Source organism: Accipiter gentilis, chromosome 26 (assembly GCF_929443795.1).
Source record: "Accipiter gentilis chromosome 26, bAccGen1.1, whole genome shotgun sequence".
NCBI lineage: Eukaryota > Metazoa > Chordata > Aves > Accipitriformes > Accipitridae > Astur > Astur gentilis.
In genome coordinates, this window is record NC_064905.1 from 5,656,437 (window position 1) to 5,677,648 (window position 21,212).

Here is a 21,212-nt window from a genome sequence, read left to right on the forward strand (position 1 = left end):
TCCACCACAGAAGGAAGTAATATTGTTAGATGCAAATTCCCTACATGCTTATGAGCCATTGCAGAGACTCGATGGTATCATTATTAATGGTTGCTCAGTGTGGATTCTCCAACTGCACTGGGACATGCCAGCATGTGGCTTGCTTTTGCCCATCAACCTCCTCACCATGCTGTGACAAGGCTGCATAGAAAGAAAAGGTCCCAGCAAAGCAGTAGGCAGTAGACAGTTTCTTCAGACAAACCACATTTGTTCAAGTAGTTATAAAGACAAAAAGTTAGACCTGACTTACAAGCTGGATACAAGTGAGGAATAGCTTTTTTTGTTTTGTTCGTTTTACAGGCCAACATGGCACTCAACACCTGAAAGCACTTCTGTTCTGCAAACCTCTCCTCTGGAGTCAAAACTCAAATAAAGGCAATAATTCTATTTGAACAACACAGTCTCCTGCAAGAGGGACTGAGCAGAAATAAATGCATTATTAAAATAAATAAAAAGACAAAACCAAAAAAACACGTGCAATTTAGATGTCACCACTCTAGACCTAGCTAGATAATACTGTGCCAGCCACCTGCTGTAGAATTGCTTCTCTCCTCACCTTGCCCCTAAGTCTCATTAAGCAATGAGCAGCTGTGGTCCAGCTAATAGAGATGTGTATCTGCTGTTTAGAACTTGTCTATGGGAAGGCTATTCTTAGCTCTGACTTTTGATCTGAATTTGCAGGGTTCAACTTCTGGGACACCAGAGACTGGCAGAGCAGAAGAAAGATTACTAGATGGTGCTGGGTCTTGGGCTAAAGAGCTCCCACAGTAGTTTTTCAGTGTTCCCTTATCCTGCTATGGTGCTTCAAGAATGTAAGTAAAGCTGAAAGCCATGTCACAGCTTTTCATTCCTCTCTTCATGCTTCTACCAGGTCAGAGGTCTTGCTATGGTTCATAAATCTATTCAGTCCTTGTGAAGCTTATATAAAGTTGAACAGTAATCTGCTTTCAGTGGTCTGCCACTGCAGTATACATTGCCAAGATGTTAGTGACACCAGAACTGACTTTGGACAAATGAGGGAATCTGTTATTTAACCTTAGGGATGAAATGAATACAGTTAAGCTTAAGACACTTGCAACCTAAAGCCACAAAGTTTAATCTACAACCCTCTGCTGGGGTTATTCTATAAACTATATAACAGGAGTATCGCTTTGAGAATAAGAAAAGTGACAGAGGTTCTTGGTCAGATTTTGGCACTTCCAAGACTGCCATGTTACTCAGACATGTAAGCAAGAATGCAAGCAAGTGTAGGTTATAAGAAGCTGGCTTTTCACTGCTGTAATAAATAGCTCTTCATTAATGTTTCTGCTATGGGTTTATGGGCTGTCCTAAATGAGGAATAGAGAGAGAGACAAGCTGCTCTTCCACAGAAAACAGAAGCAAGCGGTCTAGAAAGAGGTCTGCTATGCTTATTTGCTAGACCATGTTGCTGCAGGGCGAGACCAAAACAGTCCACTCTAATTTTACATCCAGGTGGCTTCAATTAATGTGCGAACAACTCAAGAGTCATCTGGAGTTCTTGTTATCTAGGACTGCTTATTTTCCCTGTGTGAAGTGGATGGCCCCTATTCCAGGATAGAATTGACTGTTCAAAGTCTGTTGAAGGAGTGTGAAGGAAGGTTGGTTTATGTAATGGAACAGTCAAGTTCCATCTCATTTCTGTGGACAGTTAGGTTGCATAAAGACAACTGCATATCACACACCACCACTGTCAAAAAGTGGACAGAGGTCTTCAGGAGCAGTTATGGCAATACTCAAGTATGTTAAGCACAAGGGTATATCTCCTGAGTGAAGTTTGAATACGCACAACAGGTATTAACCCTAAATGTGTTTTTGATGATGTGAATCTGCCCTTTACAAGCCTTCAAACAAAAGCAGACTAAGTTCGTAACATGGGTCTCAGTCGATCAATGGATACTACACACCCTTGAGTCCTGTAGGCTGAACACATTTAAGAGCATGAACTGAGTAGGAAAGACCAGCCAAACATCCCTCAAAGTTCTCTCTCTAAAGGTTATCTTTGCATAGGTATTCTGGAGTAATGTTAACATTCCCTGATGCATGAGGAAAGGTGATTTGATAACAGCCTGTTACACATGGACTAGGAGGGGAGATGGTAAGGGATAATGCCCAAATGGTCTGGCATCAAAAGCCACCATTTTGTCCAGTGACACTTAACACACAGGTATGCCAGCTGCAGTCTGTGCACACACTCCTTTCACCCACCCTTATGGTATTCACACATACATACTCACCAGAGGTGTTCTTCTAGAGCATGGCAAGAAACCAGTAAAGGATATCTGAGGAGTCAAACTCTTGGAGGCTGTTGCAGACCTTGGTTTAGTTACACAGCTGCTTGGTTGAGAGGCCTTCCCCTGCTACTTGAAGTTCCAAACAGGATTTGAAGGCAGAGTCCTGGCTGGTTCCTCTTGCTGTAGAGCAAACATTACCCTAGTGCAGAGAGAGTCCTGTACCACTAGGATCTAGGCTGTCAGTTCTCTACTGCAGACTTTTTTCATTTCCTCCTCATAAAAGAGACAAATTGGTATACTTGTCTTGAAAGTTATTTGAGTTTCTGGGCACAAAAATATGCAGACTCGGAAGGTTTTTGAACTTGCATCTGCAATGCTTCCCTGTCCTGGACCAGGTCACAAGCAGTGCCCTTATATTGCCCTTATTTCGCAAGCAGCTCAGTTTTACATCCAAATATAAATTTTCAAACAGGGCATAAGAAGGCTAGCTTCCTTTGTGCCACCTACAGGCTTATTCAGAGCCTGGACAAGTTGTCAGGAGTCACCCCATATCAAGTCAAAATTTTTCCACATATGTACCACAAAATTTTGTGGTGAGATGCTCGTGGCAGGTTGGTGAGGGGAATCACTGGTCTGGATGGACAAAATTGCATCAAGCCTGTTAGGGTACTGTTTGAGTAAGGACCACAATGGTTGTATCCATAATGCTTGTAAGCCCTAATCTTGTGTATAAACCAGATTCTTCTCATCACAAGCTGGTGCGCCTAAAAGATGAGCTTGACTGCCTATTCACAATGAAAGCTGTAAGGAAAATTAGGACTGACTGTTGAAGTGTTAAGTTTAAGGCTGCACTAACAGAGCACTTAGACACCATCTAAAGTACCCTTACATCCTAAGTACTGCAAACTGTTCCATCAACCAATTTTAACAAGATTATCTGAAAAGTTAAAACTCATGGAAGAATGTTCCCTGATTGAACACATCATTAGACAAATTCGTGGAATGAAAATCTACAAGGCTACTATACACAAAGAGACATTGTCTACTGTAGGAAGTCCTAACACAAGTTATCTCTAGAACTAAAAGAATTTACTGGAGAAGCATCAAAGACAGGTACATTTTTTACTCTTCCTCAACTATCTGCTGTATGCCACCATCCGAGCTGAAATCCTGGGTAAAATGGAATTTTCGTCTGAGCCATTACAGCTTTACTTCTGTAATATAACCTCTATACAAACACATACATTCAGAAAAAAAATATTCTGAAGGGACACTATTTATACCACTATAAGAGTAAGATATGTTCACCCTTGTTGAACTGTACAGAACTTTGGCAAACCTAAGAGAAATAAAGATTATTTTTATCTGTAGATGTTCCTGTTTAGGAGGAGGAAGTGAGTTTCAGTCTCAAAACTTTTGCAAAAGAACAGAAATTAAAAGAAATGTGCCTGACAGCATACACACTTACAAAACTGCATAAGGATCACCTTTTCTGTATATGTGGTCACATACTTGTACATCTTATTGGTCTACAGTAACTAGTATGGTTCAACAGTGGAGGGTATGCACTAATATTAGCATGCAGATCACTTGTTGAGGTTTACGCAAAGTTTGCTTGGGGTCAGACAAAAACTTGGTTCTACTTCCAAACATATGGACACATTTTGAGTCTTTTTATCAAGAAGAATTTCCGAATTTTTTGAGTCTGATTTTGACCAAACAATTCTTCCCTATACTCATTAGTACAAGTCAGCGCAGTGTCCCTAAGCTTGGGGAAGTCATTATGTATCACGAAACAGAGTAAATGTTTTTCAAGTCTTTAATACAACCATATTAACATTCTATAGCTGTCACAAAAATAATCTTAACACACAGACTGGGCAGTTTTCATACACTCTTTGGACAGAATTGCACAAATTCCTAGTTATATAAAAAAACGAAATACACACTAGCACAATAGAAATCAAGTTGTTCTTTGTTTTACTGACCACCGGAAACTGTACTGAAGGCAGATGTAGGTCAAATTTTTTGCCGATGAACCTTACCAGTGAATCTTCTGGGTGCAGTACCTCTAGGGGATAATTAATTCAGACTTTGTAATAGCTCACACTTGGACTTCCTTTTAGCAGAGATTAAGCTGCTACTGCTGAGAGATTATGCATGATTTTGCCAGTATGAAAGAAGACGGATTACTGTTTATGACAGTCTAATCTGAAACCAATAAATGCATTCCAGGTCAGCTCCAAACTGGAGTAGAAATACAGGAAAGATCCAAAACCATTGTCATTTATAACCACCTGGTTCCAAATACCTAAAAATTATGAATAGGGTCATATCATACTGGCATTTTTCTGGTTTTGGTCTTTATCTTGGTGATGCATATCTAGCATTTAGTTTAAAAATGCTAATTTTTCTTCAATGGACAAATTAGATTAAGATCTAAGCAGGTGAAGATGTATTTTACTGATGCTAGAGCTGAATCCCACTACAATTGTATATCAAAGCCCTGAATAATTTTAGATTCACTCCAAAAGCTACAACCAAGCTCTTGCCTACAGTTAACCTCCTGAAGTGAAGTTATACCTATTTAGATATAAACAATCTTAATTTCTAAATGGCTTAAAATCCACAAAACCACTAAAACCAAAGGACTTGCAAACATTTACATTTTAGAAAATCAGCCCAGATATTTAAGAAGTTAACTTCTGACAACCTGATTCGAACCGTTGGCTGTTGACTTTACATTATTATTACTTTAAACAAAACAGTACTGAAACATAACAAATTATGACATCTCTTGTTACACCAAGTGTTTGCCCATAAGATATTTCTGAAAATTAGGAGACGTTAAATATATGAGTATTCTTAATTGTAGCTTCAAAATACAATTGTTTTGTTTGACAACACTTTCCTTCATATTTTATGTTTAAATCTATTTTAATCAGTTGGGTGCCCATTTCACTACTTGTCTGCAAGCTTATTAGTTTTAACTGGAGTTCATTTATGGATATGAAAATCTGAAATAACTTCTAAGACCACTCCATGGTTTTCACTGTTTCACTTTCCCTAGTTTATGCCATTTTTATGCTGCTTTTCTGGCAAGAAGCTTCCCCACCCCTAGCAAACTTAGCCCTAACAAAATCATTCTGGAATGGGAGATTGAATGAATCCAGGACCATTTTCTCTCATCTGTTCTTTGTGCCTCACAAACCTGATATTTGCACGGTCAGGAACAATGGTGTTTGACTGGACTGCCTCCTCTTCAGAGGTCAATAACTTCCGTCAGGCTGAAATGTTCTTAAGAGCAGTGACAATTAGGAAGATCTAGAACACCTTTTAGGTTGCTCTAAGACCTTGTGCTCTTCCAAGCAGAAGTCATCTTGTAGAAATTTACCCAGAAGCAGAAGAATGAACAACTATGAATAACTGTTACTGACATTATATGCTTTATTAGTTACCTCATGAAACCGTTTACTTTGACGACAGAACACACAAATAATTTAAATGATTTAATAGTAGTGTTACTCTATGCTTGCAGGCATCAGGTCAGTATTAAGAAGAAATGTACAGCCCTTCATAGTAGTCATGCTCTACAATCCTTATTTCAGTTGCCCAAACCCAAGCCTTACCCAGCTCCCTTGTCTAGCTCTGTCAAACTGCACATTAGTAAGCAAGAAAGAGATTCACAGAAGAATTTCTAGAAGGACAAAAAACCCATCAGGTGTGTCAAATCTCTGACATTCAGAAACCATTTGGGGAAAGCAGCACACGCTGACTTAAGCACTAAAGTATGGATGCTTTAATTAATCCGGGGTGAATTTAATTGCTTTAGTTAAGTGGAAATTGGGTTAAAAATGATGCAGAGCATGCTGGGGTGTGTTAAAAACATGACATATGAGTTGGATGAATCGATAAATTAAAAGCGCACAGATGTTTTAATTAAACCCAGGAAAGTTAACAAAGATCACTAGAGACTTTTAAGCCTATGATTAATTCAATTCATTTAAAATACCTGTAGAGATATGGGGATGCCTCCATTTGGGGAGTTATAGAAGTTCTCAATCAATAAGTACTTAAGCTGTTCTACAAAAAAAATGGCAGGATTTTCATAGAAATGACTGAAGAGCATTAATTGCACAATGAATATTTACATTCTTCTGAACACTCAGCAAACTTTTGCTTTGGCCAAAATTTATCAGAAAGGTCATAGTTTTTCTCATTGCCTTCAGTGTGACCTTACCTGTCAAAAAGACAACACTTGCTGTCCCTGCTCTACCATTCTACAAAGTATCTATTTCCATTAGATAACTGCTTTGGTTACAACTATTACAAAAAAATCTATGTAAGAAATATGAATATGTCTTCCCACACTATCTAGCAGCAATTTCCAGAACCACAGCAAATTTTTAAAATTATCTCTTTGGGGTTAGTCACTTGGTACAAGAAAATTTTGCTTCATGAATAGACCCTTATAATATTCTTGATAACAATAACAATGCAGTCTGTAAGAATAGGGAAAATAAAAATTAAGCAGGTGTCAGATATATTGGAACTAATTTAGTGGTGGATTGAAAGGGCTGAAGTCCCATTACTGCTAGCATGAAGATGAACTAACACAATCTAGCTAACCATCAACAAAGATCTAAGTCTTAGTTCTTTAAAGATACTGGAGTCCTGAGGGGGGAGAGGAAAAGGCCATTGTACTGTCTCATTGGAAAAGCCACAGCTGAACATAAAAAAGATTTTCAAGTGGTATAAAACAAACTGGAGATAGAAAAGAGGACATTTGAGTTCAGCTAGACACCTGAAAAATCAGCTAGCTGTGCCAGGGTTCAAATGTCATGAGGACTTTCTCTTGCCAGTACATTCTGGATTCAACACTTCGTCAGCCTGTTTGTTCCCCCCTCCACTATTGAAGAAGCTCTGCAACTATCACTACATATATTAAAGGAAAGATTGCAGTTCTCCATGCAGTACAGTAAGATGATTCACAAAGTGGTAGATTGATTTGCAGCCAATCCAGTTAGGGTCCTCCCTATCTACAACATTGTTAAAGAGCAGCATGGTCCAATTTCTTTTTCATATGCATCAATGCATTCAAGGAAATGGAAGTTCCCCTGCACTGGTTCTGGTTTACCACAGGAGAATGTGACTGATCAGTTTGCCATATAGTTTTGTGCCTTTGAAAATAAAGGGGGAAAAAAAAAAAAGAGGGAAGAATTCTTTTCAACTCTCTGCATGATACATGGGATTGGAGGAAAATGTAGATGGTGGATATGCATGTCCTGAAAACACTGCCTTGCAATCTAAAACTCTTTTTCTGTGGGAACTAGTTACACAGAATCAGAGCTGTGAAATTCCTGCTTTAGATATAAGCAGTGAAGTTGATACAACTACAAGAATGTGCAGAGAAATAAATTTTACTTTCTACCAACAAATGGAAATAACCAGATGTTGAAATAGACTACTGTCACAGACACATATGTAGATCTTCATTTGTATGTCTTGATAACTTGATCACTAGAAAAAACTGAGAAGAAGGGAAAACTAAACTATTTCAGAGGTTTCAGTAGCTATCTCAGTGGAAAGAGCCAGTGAGGAAGCAAAGAGATGGTGCTTCAAGCTCACAAAAAGCAGCAGTAAGGACAAACACCAAATACCAGAATTATCCTTCCAAACATCTGTGTTGTGATTCATAACAGCGAAGCACTAACAGCATGAAGTCATTTATGCATCTAGAAAAAGAAATAAAAAACTGAAATATTTCTTCAAATATTTTTTGTAAGATTTTACACCATTCCCAATGAATGGTGTAAAAACTATTACTTCTCTGGTAATGGTTTGGCTCTGGCTAAATAGCAGTACAGCAGATGTAGAATTGCATCCATAGGCTGCAGTATTGAGAGTATCTAGAACCCAGACTGCTTTGGTCTTTTTTTAGTTACTATTATTTGCCTTACTAAATTTACCAGAAAAGATTTAAATCATAACATGATTAATTGCACAGTTCCACATTATCTGCAGATATTTAAACATTTTTCTACATTCAAATTAGAAAATTTTTTGTTTGTTTGAGAAAGCGAAAGGGGATGACAGCTAACTGAATTTAATCTCACCCAGAGAGGGTCTAAATATAGGAAAAGATCTAAATTACAGGTTCAAATCTAGACAGAACGTAGATAAGAAAAAAGTCATGCATGTCGAAATCTGAAGCTGTGATTTAGGGCTGTTTCTGTTATTCAGGGGTGTCAAATGTCTAAGGATCTCTTAACAGCTGTATTTCTATATTGTGATTTACAATACTACCTAATCATAGGTGCTTCAATTACATTTACCACCACTGCAAGGACTCCAGGATGATCCCAACACAACTGTCAAAGACAAACTCTTAGAACTTAATGAAATAAACAAATACCAGTACCAAGTCCATGGAAACAATGCAATCTAAAAACAAAATGTAGATTGCAACACAATTAAATAAGCTAACCAATTAAACACAAAAACAAATTACAAAGCATACATCACAGTGAGCACAATTCAGCTACAGAGTACAGTTAGAGCAGAGAGATTCTTAGCCACCAATGGAATATTATAAGATTAGAAGAAAGATTTTTGGCTTGCCAGGAACTAAGCTGCACAATGGTTTGTGTCCTGCATGTATTTGTATGCATGTCCACCTCCTTGCTGCACTGGGAACATTTTGAAATATTCCATTTATTGGAATCCCATTGAAACAGAAAATATTTGTGCAAATAGATGTGCTGTTGCTGCACATGTATAAGAAGGAAAGAAAGATAAAGTGAAGTAACTGATAATAGAGTGGGCTTTGAAAGCAGCTGAGAGATCAAATGAATGTACCCAGTTTTTAATAAGTATGAACATATTACTATAATACTGTTGAAGAAAAATCCATTAATAAGATTTTATGGTGTTTCCATATGCTTTCCATCTTGGACACTTCCTTATCATACTAAGCCAATAAAACTTGGTTCCAGTTTGTAGGCCTCAGCTACAGCACTGCGTGTGGCTCCATCTTTGGTCTCTGAATTTCTACAGGTTGGGTAATGAGTGATCAGATAAAGATGCTCTAGTGCTCACTGAAATCAGAGACTCACAATTACTTACATGCCCTCTTCTTTTTACCTATCATATTTTGTCCTGCAGTGGCATTAGCAACTTTTCTCATTTTTTTCCTTCCTCCTTCATTACTGAATTCCTCAGCATTACCCATTTTTTTTTTTCCTTAATCCTTTTAGCTTTGTCTTCAAATTTCCTCCTACAGAAACAAATCTACCTTCTTAGCTGCACCACTATCCTGCAAGATCTCTGGGAAAAGAAGTCATACAAAATTCCAAGTTCACATGCTGCAACATGAATTTAGAAACATATAAAAGGGCAATGCAATCCACAGGCACAAATTTGGCTGTATGTTTACTAGTGGTTTAATATAGAAAACAAATGCTAACTATGTTGCTATACTAGATGTAAGTATTTCATATATTTAACAACATTAAATAAATATCTTTAAAATTTTAAAGCATTTTTGCTGTCCTGTAAAGGCACAACTATAACAGACAGAAGGAAGGATGTGCTTCTAAAGAACAGGAGCATCCCCACTTGAAATTATTCAGGACAAGCTCTTCTGCAGATAAACTGTTTATAACCCTGAATTCAGTGCTGGAATCAGCTTTAAGAACAATAAGAAGTTAATATTTTGCCTGTTGAAATTCATATTTTTAAAGTCTGTTTTCTCAAATATTCACAATGCTAAAAGTAGCTCTGGGTCCTATTTCAACTTTGTAAATATTCCCTTACAAATAATGAGAGGATATGAAGCACCAATTCTAGCCCGGCGCAAGCTAGGGAGTAATCTGAGTACTCTTATATCACCATCCTGTTACTAATAGTGCATGCCTTACGAACACCTGCTAATCCTCACATTTAATCTACAATGTACTATAGGGACAGGTACTTATTTTTAAGAGTAATGAAATGTTAGGAGGCTAAATTACTTGTGTTGTAACAGAAATTTAACAAGGTATCTGTTCTAGAATTCTGGAGTCCAGACTCTCCAGTCCCCTGTTTTTACCTCTAGTCTCCAACAGAGTTCATGAGGATTGATGAAGGAAGCCGCAGACAAGAAACGATGGTTCCTGTATTCTATTCCTTGTCACACTACTGGCTGGATGCCTTGAGCCCCTTTTGGAGCCATGGCCACTAACAATCAGAGAGAATTCAGCCTGTGACCCCTTCAGTTCTTGGCTCCTGTTTAAATTGCCAATTAGAAAGAGTTAGAGTGGTGGATTTTGTGTTGGCTCTACTTGTCTACCTGACACTGGATCAAAGCTACTATCTCATTTCATGCAGGCAAACTAGCAGCTGATGGACAGCAATGACTGTCAATCATTGTCAAAATAGGTTACATGTCCATTTATTTATTCTGTAATTACTTTAGGCACAGTTGATGGCACAAAACCCTTTTCAGAGTGTACTGCAGTTCCATAAAACTAAGAAACTGAGGGCAGGCAGGCAAGCACTGGCCTGTGCATAGAACTCATTGGAAGGCAAGCAAGGACATGATCAGTTTGCCAGAAATGAAAAACGTCTGCTAATAAAGTATGAGACTGGGAAAACAAGAAGAAAATTTATAACAAAAGCATTTTAAGGTACTGAGTCAGAGAGGAGGGAACTGCTGGAGAGGAACATTGCCAAAGACAGCCTTGTTTGTTCAAGTATCAAAATCATGCTTCCACCCACTGTGAGAGAAGATTTGAGTGACAAGCCAGGGCTGTGCTGCTGCTGCAGCACACACATAAGTTGGCACACATACACACATAAACACACAAAACCCCAAAACAAACCCACCCAGAAAGGGATACTAAGAGAAAAGCTGAACACGTTGAATGTTGTCATCTACAAGAAAGGATGTGAGATATGTGTGGGTGACAACTCATGAATGCAGTATTTCCAAAGAAAAGCACACTTTTTTTCCTTTCATGAGTACTATGTAAGTGATGATACATGCTATGATTATGAACAAATAAAATGCTTACCAATAAAGTTGTTATTTCTCTAATTTCTCTCCTCTCTCTAACCCACTACTTCTCAGACTTTCCTTGCATTCTTGCTCTATCATAGTGGACAAAACCATCATTCTACCAGTCATTAACGTTCCTAATCTGGATGTTATGTTTGACTCATCCATTTCCTCACCTCACATTCAGGCTTTGACAAAGTCCTACAGATTTATTCTGCATTGCATCTCTTTGTCAGAATTCTTGTCCTAGCTTTCAGCAAATAAAATCTACATTAAATCAACACCTTTTTCCTCCAGCATTGATAAACTCAGCCTTCCTCAGTTATGTCTGCGTGCAACATTGATACAAAAATCACGTTGTTAATCTGTTAACCTAACCTTCAGCTATGTGACTTTTCTTTCCCAGTCCTTTTTCAGGTCCTTTCCTCCTGTCACATGGAACAAGAACTTCATGCTTCAACTTCATTTACGGACCCACTTCACCCCAGAGTGCTCACTGCTAGAAATCGGACTTCAGCCTCTCTTGTAACTTACAATGCTTTTGAAAGTAAAATTTAAAAAGACCTTTTCTGAGCTCTTTCCTATGCTCTGTCTCCTTTGGAGGGCCCATTTGCACTCCATTATCCACATGATGTTATCTATCTGCCCCACTATTTCTCTTTAAAACTGCCTTTTACCACTGTTCCCCAAAACTGACAAAAGTCACACTGCTGGTGTGCTTATAACACTGTTACCACATTTTTCCCTTGCATCTCCACATCTTTCAATTGGTTCCCATTCATTCCCTTTCAACTTGTATTGACATGGTAAATTCCTGGAGGTAGGTGCTGTTTTTACCTATTTGTTTTGCTTGTAAAGCACTAACCACAATAGATTACCTTTAACAAGTACTATTGCTCATGACAATCTCTTTATAATGCCATAAAAATGATGTTTTTCCTATACTATTGTTCCTCTCCTGCTCTTCTCTCTGCCAAAAAACCAATCTGCTTTGGGTACCATCATGTTTAATCCACTCTACTTCACTTGTCTGATCTATAATCTGTTATTGCATAAATTTGCAGTGAGTCACTCAAATAGTACAAGACAAACATTCACCATTTTGACTGTGCCATGGAAGACCTGAAGTGCTGCCTCACCATGGGTCCCATCTCTTCTGTCAGGCTATGAACTTGTGCAGGATAGGCAAAGGAGAAATGCTATTCAGTATCACCTCTCACCTTTCCCTTCAAAGTCCAGTGAGCTTCTGTCTCTTTGCACTATTTTCAGTTCCTAAAATTTCTAGCCAAGTTATGAAGGCAAATATAATTTTCCTTACTCACATAGAGAGAAAATACTAACTCCTATACATTACCACTATATACCGAACACCATTCAGTAATGTGGGTCACGTGCTCTACAACAATGAACTGAGTACTGAATTATTCAGCAAGATGCACTCCAAAATTCATGTTTTCCCCACTGCACTCACTCTCCGAACCTCTTATGCCACTGGGAGCATTCTGGACATGGCACTAAGAGAATAGTTTCAAGCAGAGTATTCAATGGACAAAACCCCATTACTTTATGCACTATTGCCCAAGCAATAAGCCTCTGAATAACCTCAGAGCAAGAAGAGTCCCAAACAACTGAAATTTGAATAACAACTGAGAAAAAGCAAGAGTTGCTACTTCTAGAAATTATACCTTACTTACCTAATAATTGACAGCTTTTTACATTTTTATACAGAGATTAACAGTACACACATAACAAAGAAAATGGCAGTGGTAGGAACTCTTATTGTGGTGCAGGCAATCATCAGAAACAGCAAATCCATTAGAATAAATTTAAAAAGAGATAGACTACACTTTACAGCTTAGTAACTATTTCAAACTAAATAGATGTTGCAAAAGAAATAAAAAGAAATTTTAAAAAACCTACCCTTCTTTTTATACTTATTAAAGTGGCGCCGTCCTTTGCCAGTAAGCCAAAAACAAACAGAATGAAAATAAAATAATGAAAAACCCACACAAGGAGAACAGGAAAAGAAACTGTGAATAACAGAAATCTGAATCATTAGAGTTCTTAAAATCAGATTAAAAAGTCAACTGATCAAACATGGTACAAATTTCTGGTTTAAAAAATCCAAAAGCCTTCAATCCATTTAGATTAAAATATTAAAACATGTTTCTCATTACATTGCATAATCAACTAAAAGTATCTGCTAAATGGCAACTTCATGGCAGCTGACATGAGCTACTTGACTCAATTTTTTTCCTTCTTTCATAGATTGGACACCATCTCTTAACAGGCTATGCTCATCATGTCAATGTAGAAATCCCATGTGATGGTACATTGTTTCACCTTTTCAGATTAGCTAAATATGCTTATGATGCAAATCCCTGTATTTTAAAATGGAGGATTAAAGAAGGCTCTAAGCACATTTGCAAAACAGTATATGACAGTGTCTTTGGAAGTATTTTTGTTAAAGGAGTGGAAGAGTTGCATGCCCTTCAAATATATTATGAGACGAAACGAAATTATAGCCAACTCATTGTAACACCAAACTCTACAAATGGTGAAAAGCAGGACACAGCGAAGGATGCCTGCTTGCAGATTTACCACAGAACTTGGCAGCTGAAAGACCAAACTATTATCAGACATGAACAGTGGGAACACTAAGTAAAAAGGACATCTTGATATACTTGGGTGGTTATGTCATAGAGGTTACAGAAAAATAGAGATGGATATAAAAAAGTGACAACACACCAAAATAACATAATCATAGCTGCATGTCTGATTCTTTAATCGATCCTTGGCCATAGCATTGCTTCTTATCAATAACTCCTACAGATAATTGTGGACAGGCGGTTACTCACAGTGCAGTTCAATTTACAGCAAATCTTCCACTGGCTTTAACTATACACATTTTCTTTATCAGGATACATCTCCACCCACTGAATTATCTTTTGATTATCAGACTTTCTTTTTCTTTATATGCCACATTTTATCCACATGAGATTAAAATGTATCATTACCTTTTTCATGTGTTAGATGGAATTCTTAAGTAGGTTAAACTCCAGATGATTTCAAATCCTTGCCTGGGCAAGGATGGAGTAAATCTGTTTATACTGGCTACCTGAGAATAAGTTATTTCCACAGATAAGAGTGAGAAATAACCTCGCCCCCTCCCCCCCCTCCCCCCCCCAAGTATTCGGCAAGACTGCTTGAGAAGGTGAAATTTCCTCCACTTCACTCAGGGTATGACAGTGTATTTCAGCCTGTGGGTTCGGCCAAAAGTTCATCTCTTTCTAATAATTTTCTTGGTATTTTCCTTGACATAATGGATCTCAAGTCAAATCTGTGCTGTCTCTCACAGATTTCCTTAATTTTTATCTTTTAGGACTACATGGGTGGAGTAAAGTAACAGAGGGAGTACCTGTGCACTGTCTGCAAATAGTTTGCAGATAACTCCTCTCAGGATTCATTCCCTCTAATGCCCTTAAGATCAGCCCTGTAACAGGGGATTCACTGGTATAATGGATCACACTTCGTATCTATCAGACTTGGGTTTCACCTAATGTGAAGCTCTTAGACTGCTGTGTTATTGCATGAATCAAGTTCTAAAAGCCATCTGAGGAGCTTGTTCACATTTTCTCCACATTTTTCTATTTGAGTCTTGCCTCAAACTGTTTTACAGTGGAGAACCGAGACATTGAAAGATGTGTTGCTAGGGAAATAATAATAATGAAAAAATCAGATGGAAAGAAAATCATTATCCTTCCATACTTGTGACAGCTTAAATATAAATTTAACATTACAGTAAATGTATATAAAACATGTGTCCATACATACAATATGCTGGAAAAGATTTAACTCTCTATCTTATTCTACTGTGTTTTACCATGCATACAGTCCCAGTTTTGATTTCTGTCTTCTGAAACTGCTCTCACATATAATCAGCAGTCAAGTAAGCAGAAAAATCTGTGGACATGAGAGCAGGCGTGACAGTACCTGTGAAATGGGTGAGGCATACAGCTCTGACACCCTAACTCAGCCACACACTTCTGGGTATGTCTCATACTATAAAGATGTGCAGCTGTGTGCTTGCACAGAAACACGAGAATTCTGTCAACACACCTATTTTGTCATTTTATGTCGTTTTTCAAGCTGCTTTGTTCTTTAGAAATACCATGATGTCTGACAAGAAAACAGTAGAAGAGTTGAAAGAACCTTCCAAGAAACCGTTTCTGCTTTTGAGGGGAGAGAGACAACACAGAAAGGACAAAGCAGGGAGCAGAGGGAATGTACTGAGGGGTAGGAGAAGCCTGACAGATACAGTTTGACAAGTACCCTATAAAAAAGCTATTTATCTGACATAGCCTGAATGAATTATTTTCTAGCATTAACACAGAATACAGTGGTACACAGAGGTTCAGTACACAGTGCAGAATTGCTCCACAACTCAAAATGCAAATGAGTTGATTTAATGGCCATGTATGTGTGAAGAGTGGCAGTGAAGCACACAGTCACTGCATGCATACTTTCACAGGTTAACACCACAGAAATGCATATAGCTGTCAATGTGTATTTATAGCACACATTATCACACCATTTACTTTGTAATATACAGATATCTCCTCTATATATTTGCCAAGTGTCTTAATTTCTCAGGTAATCAAACAACATGCATGCTCTATTTGAAACATTCTTTAAAATGAGTAGGGCTAGCACTGAAATATCATCAAGGTCCTTGGGGTTTGGGTCTTTTTTTTGTTTGTGTGTTTCGTTTTTTGTACTGGGGCACCTTCAAGAGCCAAATACAGAGACACAAAATGGAAATTACTCGCTCCAGTACAACTATAATAGCTATTCAAGGAGTATTTAATAGACATGCATGGGCATGCTGGATGCCACCCTGCTACACCAGTGAAAAAGGTGCAGTACAACAAACTGTCCTCAGGACTGGATCAGGAATCTAAGAAGAAATAAGCACATTCCTACGGCCCTTCAAGGCGTTTCAAAAAGCTTTCAAATACCAAGTTTTCCCCCTTTGAACACTAACAACCCTATCCCTGTGGAAAACCATTGTAAGCATACGATATTGACAGTGTGCCTAAATCTCACACAAACTGTAAAATGTTATGACTGTGCTCAGGAACAGCAGGGAATACAACCAAGTCATTGAATTTAGACAACATATGTGCTACTAGCTATATAAACTAAAGAGGTTCTCCTTTATGAATCTTCTCCCTATGACAGCTATCCCAGACTCTCAGAAAAACTTTGTAAACATATACTGCCAATCCATAGATGTCTTTTAGATTTCTGTTTAATCCTTGATAATCATGCATCTTCCAGTTTTAGTTGTAAAAATTTACAATCAACGTTTAAGAAAAGGTTTATTTTAATACTTTATCAAGTCCTACTTATTTTCCTAAAAAAGGTGAATTTCCTTTGGTCAAAGAGTAATTGTATATGCAAGAAAGATGCTATGTACTAGTAGTAAGGCTCAGCCAAGCCAGAATATACATTACATGCTATCAATGAAGTTAATCAGTCTTCTGTTGCAGACAAGTTAATGATTATCTGAAAGCATTGATGATAATTCATCCACTTTTACAGAAAATAAATCTTTTCTGCCATTTCTGCCTACTACGTTTGACACAAAAAAAGTTGTAGTTATGCAAGCTCATCAGCAATGCAGGAATACTTCCACTTGATCATATTTAACTAAGAGAGCTAAGAAAAAAAATGTATATTGATCTATTTGAATCTAGCTTGGACCCATGCTAACTAGCAGGCACTGTAGATCCATACATCACAAACACACACTGTGGTTATTTGTAAACACAGGAAAAATGATACCTTTAGCACAATCTGCTCCATGAAATCCTGGAAAACAGTGGCAGACACCTGATACACACTCGCCATTCCCATGACAATTACGTGGGCAGTCTTGCACTGAATCTGAAATATAAGCATCACAGGAACATTAGTTGGTTCCTATTTAGGCTACAAATTCTTTGCTTAATTTTCCTTCACTTTATTTTGTCTTCAATACTTAGAATAACAATCCCTAATAATATTAACACCACAAAGTTCAGGTGAAGCAGAAAGGTACCAAGATTTATGGCAGACTGAGTAAAGGTAGAGACCTAATGATTGACTAAAGTTATGTATTAAGTCTATGGGCACCATTAGAACTCAAAGTCTTCTGATAGTGCTCAAGACCTCTGTTCCAACAGGTAGACAGGACTGCCTGTTAAGACCTCTACAGCTTACGTTTGAATTCGTATTATGTAGCAAACATAATGCTTCATCAGGAAAGCTGGCAATCTCCCTTTTGCAATGAGACTTTGATCTTGCACAACCACCCTTCCATATGAAACTGATTATCCCAGGGAGTGTATCTTCTTTCCCTTCTACAGACATTTAAAGCCTCATTAATTAAGCTGACCCAAATATCTGCTGAACTTGACAAGGAGGAGCTCTTTTGCTCCAGCAGACATTCTTTATCCTAAAATAAAGATGAATAAAAAAGGTGCAAGTAGCTACGCGAGAGGATGAAGAAGAGGTCTATAAAAACAGAGGACAAGGTTTAACACTAGAGTTTAAGTGACTGACTGAAGTGTTGATGACTTCAATAATCTGAGAAGAGTAAGCACACCAGCCTGATGACAACATTTCAGCTGTACTAATTTTCCATAATTTCTGTTATTATTTGGATAATATATATACTACTTTGCATAATAACAACCTAGAAATAAAATTCCAGTTTTACAATTAATTCTTAAAATCACTTTCATTTGAAAACTGTTGGATTTCAGAGGAACATATTTTTAGTACTGAATTATTGGAACAAAAATCTAATTAGAATGTTGTTACTTTTCACTATTACTCCCTGTTGTTGAGAGACCTATGGTCCCAAACAAAATGGCTTTGTCAGTCCCAGACACCAAACAAATAGCAGCTGTACAAGACAGAAAATGAATTTTCGATTTGGAACTAGCAGAACCATACAGAGCTTTTTTCTGTCAAATTAAACTGAAAAGAGGAAAAAGATTCAAGCACAACTTTAAGTCTAATTTCACAGTTGCAGGACACTAAATAAAAAAATCTCTAAAGCAAATTTTCAAAGATACGTCATTAGCTTGGCCTCTTGAAATGATTCATGTAAATAATGAAAAGAAAAATTGAAACGTAATGCTCAAAGATATCAATTTGTCTCATGAAGAAGCTTGTCTATAGATTTATTCATTATTTTGCTTCATGGCACACAAAAGCATTTTCTATGTATTCAAAATCATGGTAAATTTAGTATTGTCTGGAGTTAACATAGTTTGTTATTCTTTCTCCTCTTTCACATCAAAGAAACTTTCAGCTGTCTCAGATCCTTTGATTATGAAATGTCTGATAACTAGGTGTGTATAGAAGAACCTCTGAACTGGATAATACACTATACTTTTCTCTACGTTTCAGTCCAATTACTATTATTGCACTATCAAGTAGTCTACCTGACTATTAGACCTTTCATGCTCTTGAAAGCTGTAGCCTAGACCAGGCAACTCTTTTAAGGGCAGCTTATCATATCTGAAGGTTTTCTACGCACAATAGGGGCATAACAAGGTATAAGCACAAATGTTCTTGTTGGTTTTGGAGAAGTAGAAAAAGGCTTCTATGAGCAAATATGCAAATATATATATATATATATTTATATGAACATGCATAGCACCTAGTAACTCTTACAAAACCACATATAAACTATGGAAAGAAGATAATTTTTTCATCTTAACTAAGGTTAACAGAAACAATTATATTAATACTTAATGACACAATATTGGCCACCCTCCTACACCCCTTGGGACTTAAGCCAACAAATTCATGTAAAGGGAAAAAATTAAGCTTCATATCATTAATCAGGCAAGACTGGAAAAGACCTCCAACTATTTTTCATCAAGCCTAAAAACTCACTTGGACTTTTTTTGCAGTTTCTCTTTCCTAAATTAACAGGAAATACAGATTTATACAAGATAGTGCCATTTAACACTTCACCAGCCAGGAATACCACATACGCTATGTCAATATTTTTTACGCCACTGTGACAAGATATTCAGCAAAGTTCATCGAGTGCTTCAAATTTCAACAAATCTTCTAATAAAGCTTGGAGAATTTAGACTCAGTTTGATTTTCAACTAAATGTGACCCTGATCTCCTAACAAAACCGCAGGCTTCTCAGATCATAGGCTAGATGTTCTTCTGCTCTTGATGCCACCATGTCGAGGAGATGACCCACTATTACGTGAGTAGTAATCCATAAACCAGCATACGGCTAATTAACTGACTCAGTTACTCTCTGGGATGACTGCAAACAATAACCCCATTTGCAGGTGTCAGGTTCTTGTGCTGTCTTTCTACTAAGATTAAACAGTTCTCCTGTTGGATACTGTTCCACCTGGGTGTAAAGAAGCTTCTCCAGAGAAGCAAATAATAAGTATAAAAATGATGGAGATAAGGGAGAGGAATATTAACTGGGGAATGCTTCAACCCAGACTGAACTTACGTAAGTCTTGTTTTCCAGAACTAAACTCAAGATCTACAGGAATGCTAAAATCTTAAAAGGAAATCAGCAAATTAAAATCAGCACCCCATTATGCACTTTTTGACATAGTGTTGGAGAAAAAAAATGCACAACCTAACATAAGAATAAACAGGACAAATACTGAAGGCTGCAAAAGTATTATGACTTTAAGTAAGCAAAGGTGTAAACAGAGAGGAAAAATGCTCAGCTTGTGGAGATACCTACCCAAAATAACTGTACTGAAAGAGACCACTTCTTTGTCCTTCCCATCATTGTAAAATGCCAGGTGCCACAAACCCACATCCAAGTATTGAACAAACACAGCCTCATTCTGAACAAGGGTCTGAATACTTCGACGTTCCCGTGGGGACTCCACCACACTCCATTTCTCTTTGCCATCCAAGCGTTCCATGAAATCATACTGCAGGGTTAAAAAACAGGAAAAAAAAAGAAAGAAAAAAAAGGGGAAAAAAAAAAAGAACACAAACAAACAAAACCCCAAACAGACAGACCTGAATACAGAATGGTATTTCAGCGCAAAATCTGACACCACATTTTCTATTCTACCTTGCCATAAAATGGTATTTTTATAAGGTATGTCAATGTGAAACTAATATTGACTAGTCGACCATGGAACACAGAGATTTTGTGACTTATCCTTTCTTAAACAGTGACATAGAATTATGCATCTTTGCTCTGAATAGGTGATCAAAAAATGTACAAATGGTATTTCTTGACAGGCTGAGTTTTGAGAAAGAAGTTGAAATCAATGATTTGACCCATCAAATTTAAGGTTCCTACACAACTTTCAAAGCCGGAAACCTTCAACCTATGAGAGACACACCCTTTTCTAAGCAATTGCCTACAATAAATTCTTGCTGCAAGAGGAACAGAAGTCTCAGATGTAGCTCCAGACATATAATTGAATGGAAGCCCCCAGAACGTGAAAACAAACAGGAACAGCACAAAGAGGAAATGTCTTTGTCTAATGTTAGGTAACTCAGCACCCGATAAAAATACACTGTACAAGTTTTACATCACAGAGTAAGAGTGGCTTACCTGAGTTTGTATGTGGAACAATTAGGGGCAAGTAGCATACAAAAACCAGAGGGAGCATGGAAAGGAATAACACAAATCAAGTGGCTGAAGGAATTGAACTTATATTAAGGAAAACTGAGAATTTCTGGTTGGATGGTTTCCAGTAAGGTAGAACATTACATTAATCTTTGGAAAAGGGATCAAACAGAGCAAGTGATTATTTAGAGTATAAGAGGGATGGCACCATTAATGGCATGAAACTAAAAAAAGAAAGAAAGAAATTTAA

The 21,212-nt window shown here is 37.5% G+C and overlaps 1 protein-coding gene across 12 annotated transcripts in view; it reads right to left on the reverse strand.

The window, feature by feature from the left end:
• The window catches only part of TENM2 (teneurin transmembrane protein 2), a 641,052-nt gene that overhangs the window by 93,133 nt on the left and 526,707 nt on the right, over positions 1-21,212 (reverse strand). For 7 of the 12 annotated variants that reach the window (XM_049829391.1, XM_049829390.1, XM_049829388.1 and 4 more), the window contains 2 exons: positions 20,114-20,309; positions 17,176-17,277 (listed from right to left, as the gene is read on the reverse strand). In XM_049829391.1, the coding sequence (XP_049685348.1) occupies positions 17,176-17,277; positions 20,114-20,309 (298 nt within the window). Of the gene's footprint in view, positions 1-13,248; positions 13,282-17,175; positions 17,278-20,113; positions 20,310-21,212 lie in introns of all 12 variants that reach the window. The other 5 variants (XM_049829382.1, XM_049829384.1, XM_049829383.1 and 2 more) reach the window with 1 other exon arrangement.